This window comes from Phodopus roborovskii, unplaced genomic scaffold (genome assembly GCF_943737965.1).
Source record: "Phodopus roborovskii unplaced genomic scaffold, PHOROB, whole genome shotgun sequence".
NCBI classification, from domain to species: domain Eukaryota; kingdom Metazoa; phylum Chordata; class Mammalia; order Rodentia; family Cricetidae; genus Phodopus; species Phodopus roborovskii.
In genome coordinates this window covers 6,353,675-6,359,674 of record NW_026126447.1, presented here as the reverse complement: position 1 = coordinate 6,359,674, position 6,000 = coordinate 6,353,675, and the positions used below count along the sequence as shown (strand labels likewise).

General features: G+C 42.8%; 1 protein-coding gene across 3 annotated transcripts in view; it reads left to right on the top strand.

Moving 5' to 3' along the window:
• Positions 1–995: 995 nt before the first annotated feature.
• Cdk5rap2 (CDK5 regulatory subunit associated protein 2) overlaps positions 996–6,000 on the top strand; it is a 179,723-nt gene continuing 174,718 nt past the window's right edge. For all 3 annotated transcript variants that reach the window (XM_051188037.1, XM_051188036.1, XM_051188035.1), the window contains exon 1: positions 996–1,220. In XM_051188037.1, the coding sequence (XP_051043994.1) occupies positions 1,165–1,220 (56 nt within the window). In that variant the 5' untranslated portion in view covers positions 996–1,164. The remainder of the gene's footprint in view (positions 1,221–6,000) is intronic.

Below are 6,000 nucleotides of genomic sequence, written 5' to 3'. Positions count from 1 at the left end.
AGTGATCAGTCAAAACAAAAAGAAATAAAATGGCAGGACAATCTACTTAACTACTAGGGACCACTGTTCCACATCCATGCATCCTCCCTATCTCTCTCTCTCTCCTCTCCTTCACTTCTCACTCTCTATTCTCTCCTTCTCTTATCTCCCCCACCTTCTCTCCACTTTCAGTTCCTCTCTCTCACTCCTGTGTGGAATCATTAAAGAAAAGTGAGGAAAAACTCCTGTGAGTGGGAGGGTTCCAAGGGAGGAATAGCTGAAATTCCAGTTTTGTCAGGATCATAATTTGGGAGAGCACAGCGTGGCTCTTCTAATAATATCTTCATTCAATCCAAGAAGGTTATAACATGGTTCCAGAGGACCCAGATCTCCATGTCAGGAGCTAAAGATCTGGTTTTAGTGGATAGTAAATTTGTATATTCCTTTAGCAAGTCATTTCTTCTCCCTGGGTCCCAGTTTACTGATTGTTGGTTCACGAGTCCTAACGGTAACAAATTTTACTGAAAGCTTTGATATGAAGTATGGCTGGCCCCTTTATAGGTATGAGGCATCAAACTTAATTTGTAATTGTTGCTTACTCTAGCACTCCACAGTTGGTATTTTTCTAAATAGAGGCAGAACTCAATTATCTGAATTTCAAAATACGGCAGGAGTCGTTTGCGTAAAAGAACCAAGGCGCGAGCGTGGAGTCATGATTACAGAACAGGAAACAGAATTAGATACTTTGAGCTGTCCCACCTCCCGCTTAAATTAACAGACCAGAGTGGATTTTTACCCTCAACAAATATGGCCCCTGCCTTGGCTTCATCTCGAGTACCCTCACATACAAAAAATGGCGGCCAGCGTCTCTTTTCTTAGTATTACAGGTTCAAGCGCGAAGGTTCTGCCCTGAGTTAAGATGGCGTCCACTCATACTTTCCCTGCCCGGTTTCAGGCCGGAGCAGGGCGGCTTCACCGCGCGTGCCTATGACCCCGCCTTGTTTCCGTAGGAAGAAGCGAAGGAAAGATGGCGGCGGCTGCGGTTTGAATTCCAGCGGCGCCGCTAGACTGAGAACAAGAGCTGGGTTGGAAGGGGCGGGACCTGGGGAACTGAGCGTGTTGCCACAGCTTGGGGAACCAGTGGCGCCACTGCAGATACCGGTGCCACCATTTCTGTGTTCATTGATGGACTCTGGAATGGAAGAGGACATCACTCTGCCCGGGATCCTCAGCAGCTGCAGGTGTGGCCCTGATTTGGGGGTTTGTGGTAACTGGGTTGGGGTTCCTATTGATGGTGGTTCTCTCCCGTGAGGCCTTCCGTTTGGCCTATGTGTGTTGGGACCTTGGGGTGTCCAGCCAACTCCTCATTCGTCTATGGTATACTAGAACATACTTTGAGAGTGTGTAGGCTAGGTAAGGGACTTTTTGAAAGACTGGGAGGAGGTGGGACTAATTGGTATTTCTATTAGTAGGAGCTGGTTCGGACCAGGACCCTAGGGCACTTGGTGATTCATTTTTGTTTGAGGGGTTGCATTCGTTATGAGGAGTGTAGTTGTTATTATAGACTTTTTTTTTATGGGGGAGGGTGCACGAGTTAAGATCCTTGGCTGAAGATGACAGAATTGGGTTTAGTTAGATCCACCCTATAAATTGACTATGTGGGTGACCTTGGTAAATTGACTTCTGCTCTGTAAAATGTGCTAATGGTAATATGCACTCACCATAATTGGATGAGAATGAAAAGAAACAATGGCTGCAGCAGTTCTCTTGGCAGTGTGGCAGCTGGCACAACAGTGTTGAAAAGAGGCATCTGTGTTACCTTCATGACCACTACTACAGGTTGTGTCTTCTGTCCAAAGCCCGTGGGACCAGAAATTACATTATTGTGGACATTTGGAATAGGTTGTTGGCAAGAGAACTAAACTAGCCCAGTGTCTAATTCAATGGATCTGCTAATACTCCCCTTTCCTTCCTCTCCCAACCTTGACAGGCCAGATATTGCATTCATTTCTGGTAATTCACATCTTAACCTGATCTAGCCCTCCCAGGCAACTTGCTGTCTGCAGGATGAAGTTCTGTCATGTGTCTTCCGTGTTTCTTCATAGCCTGCTGCATTTACTTCTCTAGACTTCCTGCTCTGTTTCTGTCTGGTTCCCAACCCTGACTTTGTCCTATGCCTGATTGCCAAGCTTTGTGTCAGGAGTGATCTTGCTGTGTTTCTTGCTGCCAGGCCTGTGTACTTGCTTTTCTTGCTACCCCAGTTGCCCTTCCTACACCTTTTGCCTTATTAATATCCCTGTTCCACTGCTAGGAAACCCTCACTGTTATTCCCACCCTTGCCTGAATTCGCTGTACTGTACCAGGTACTCTTGATTGTTGACAACCACTAACACTGTTCAATAGAAATCCGACCTATGTTGTATATTTAATTAAAAGCTATCTTGTAAGCCAGGCATGTTGGTATTCACCTTTAATCCCAGCACTGGGGAGGCAAGAGGCAGGTGGATCTCAGAGTTCAAGGCCAGCCTGGTCTACAGAACAAGTTCGGGACAGACAGGGCAGTACAGAGAAAACCTATCTCAAAAACAAAACAAAACAAAAAAACAAAACAAAACAAAAACCCTAAAACTTCTGGTAGTTGCAATTAAAAAGTAAATAAAAAGAAGCAAGTGAAATTCCTTTCTTTGTGGTGCTGAAGGTTGAACACAGGGCCTCACATGTGCTCAGCAAGTGCTTTACCACCATGCGGCAGTACTATTGGGAGCAGGTGACTTAATAACATATATAATGATAACAAAATCTATAGGAAAACTTGTTGATGAGGTATTTTATACTTTTCATTCTTAATCTTTGACATCTGGCATGAATTTTTACATTTAAAATCCTTCTTAGTTTGGACAAACTGCATTTTAAATTCTAGTTAATGGCCTATGTACTAGCTGGTACAAGTATTGGATATTAACATGTGGTTACCAGATGAGATGGAGACCTATTTTAGAACAAGAACTAGTTTGGTTCATATATGTAACCCTACTTCCTAGCCTAGTGTCTGGGACACAGTAGGAGCAGAGTGGCATTTCTTAAGTTACTGAGTGAGAAGTGATTCTTTGAGGGGCTGCTTTTGTCCACTTGTTCTCTGTGGGACTCCTGAAGCTCAGAGAGCTGAAACAAATGGTCTGGGGTCACATAAAAAGTCCATTATAACTCAGCACTTAATTCCAAGCTTCCTGAGTCTAGAGATGTTTTGCCTTCTGGATAGTCTGAACTAATCAAACTGAGTATTCAGGGGCTCATGCAGAACTTCTGTCACTGAACTGGCCCTTCAAAAGTATCAGAAATATCCTGGGAAGGATGGGTCTCCATTAGGTGACCACAACAGGAGAAAATAGTTTCTATAATAACGTCATACCTTTTCATTTTAATATGTTGCTTTCTGAGTACCCTTCTCTTGGTAATTTGCAAACCCCATGTTTACAGCCTAAACTGAGCCCAGTTTGTCTGTGAACTTTTATTTCATTAGGTCAGGTACACTATTTGCTTCAAACCTAATCCTTTTACATGTTTTAAGCAGCTTTATTCCCATGGAATTTGGACCCAGGGATTCTGCCCCAGTTAAGACTCTTACATCTTTTTAATGTAGAAAGACCTGTGCTTGGCAGTCAATATGATAGCACAGATGGCAGTATAAACCCTCGTTCAGCCACTTACTTGTTATGCTGCTTTTAATAAGTCACTTCCCTTCCAAGCCTCAGTTTTTCTTTGTTGATAAACTCACTTTATTGATGGTTATGCAGATGAAGAACAAGTGTATATATTAAGCACCTGGCTTGCACTGAAGAAAATGTGAATTCAACTTGTGTTCTTAAACACATACTACCATGTACAGGATCCTCAACACTGCAGCCCTCAGTCTGTCTCTTTGTTTACATGCCAAGAGTCTCTCTGTGCTCAACTGTGAGTGTCCTGAGGCCTGAGCTCAAGCTTATTGAATCATGGGTTGCTCTAGCACAGGGCCATTAAGTGCTTGCTGCCCTGTTAGGAACATACTGGAAGGAAATGTTTAGCCACAAGCACAGTATGATTTGTGTCATCATCATGGATGCCAGGAGAAAGGTTCTGAAAAGAGGACATGGGGGTAAAATCACATGAGGGATTGATGGTAGTGGGCTGGCTTGGATCCAGTGTTTTCTTGGACTGTGAGGCTTGAAGAGAACTTTGGCTCTTTAGTTAGTAAGGGCCTAAGTTTGATTTCCAGAACCCACACACAAAATTCTGGACATGGTGATATGTGCTAGAGTGGCCAAGATCAGATCCCTGGAACTTGCAAATTATCCAGTTTAGCCTAATCTACAAACCCCAGACCCAAGAAAAAAGACCCTGTATCAAACAAAACAAAATAGCCAGGACAAGTGGCTCCTGAGGAATGGCGCTCCAGGTTTACCTCTCACCTCCAGATGTGTCTGTGCACTGTTGTACATACACCCACACTGACATGTGCTACCAACACGAACAGGAGCACATATATGAAGCTGTAATTTTTATACAATAAAGCTTTCTCATTTAAAGTAAACTACAAAATGTAAATGGTGTGCTAACATCACCATAATCCATATTGAGAACGTTTTCATTATTTGAAAAGAAACCTTTGTCCATGAGCAGTCCTTCCTCATTTTTCTATTGTCACCCTGTCCCCAAGTCAGGCCTCTTTGCCCACAGTCAATATTTTTTCTCTAAAGATTTATCTATTCACATATAAGGTTCCTCACAGTACACATTCCTCTGTGAGATCACATTGCAGCATGCATCACTACTTTTTTTTCCCCTTTTGGGTCAAATAATAATCTGTTGTACCTAGTTGTACCTGTGTATGATGTTTTGTTCATGTCAGTGGGTAATTGTTTCTTTTCTTTCTTTTTTTAATGAACATTGTTATGAACCTTTATTTGGATATGAGTTTTGTGTGGATGTGAGTTTTCGCTGATCTTGGGAAGTCTGTGCTTGTTATTTGAGGGACTGCCAAACAGATTCCAAAGATGGGCTCTATTTCTCTCTCACCAGTAGTGTCTTGCAGGTTCTGGGTTTTTGTACTTCACCAGCACTTTTCATCAACTTTTTGACACAAGTCACCATTGCAGGTGTGTTATGATATGTCACTGTAAATTGATCCTTTAATGCCTGGTGATCATGTATGTCTTTTCATGTGCTTCTTAACCATTTGTATGTCTTCTTTAGTGATATGTCTTTTTTGCACAGTTTTTAAAAATGTGAATCATTTCAGCCTGGCAATTTCACTTCTTCATATCTGTTCTAGAGGCAACCTCATACACAGTGGGGCCAGTGTACATATATTCATACAGCATAGTTTTTAACAGAACTGCTTGCAAGCAAGTTGAATTCCTTTTAGCAGGTGATCGAGTATATACACACATCCTTTCAAAACATCTTTCAGACTGTTTCCAACCCACTGCTGGCTCTTAAAAGTCAGCTTCCTAGGTTGTAGCCAGACCTTTTAAAAGTAGGACAGAACAGAGATGGCTTCAGGCATTAAGGAATTCTGTGATGGATCATTGCCAGGAAAGTTTGAAAATTACTGCTGCAGAATTCTTGGTAGGGTTACAAATGTGGACACATACCCATGTGTACAGTCACCAAAACTTAAGCAGGAATCTGCAGCTAGAGGAAGGGTGGTGTAGAGTATCACACACACTGTGATTGCATTGGTGTGTGTGTGTGCATGTGTATTCATCTGCTTGTGTCCCTTCGTGCATTTTCCTCTACCTATTGCTCCTCACCTTGGTTTTTGAGACAGTCTCCATTGAACCTGGAGCTGTCATGTTTTAGACTGGCTGACCAGCAAGCCCCCAGATACACACCACCCCTACCAGTGCTGGGTTTACAGGCATATGCCACTACACCTGGCTTTTACATGTGTTCTTGGTATCCAAACTGAGCTGTTCAAGCTTGTACAGCAAACACTATCCACTGGGCCATCTCCCTGGCCTCCATTTGTCTTACTTTAAG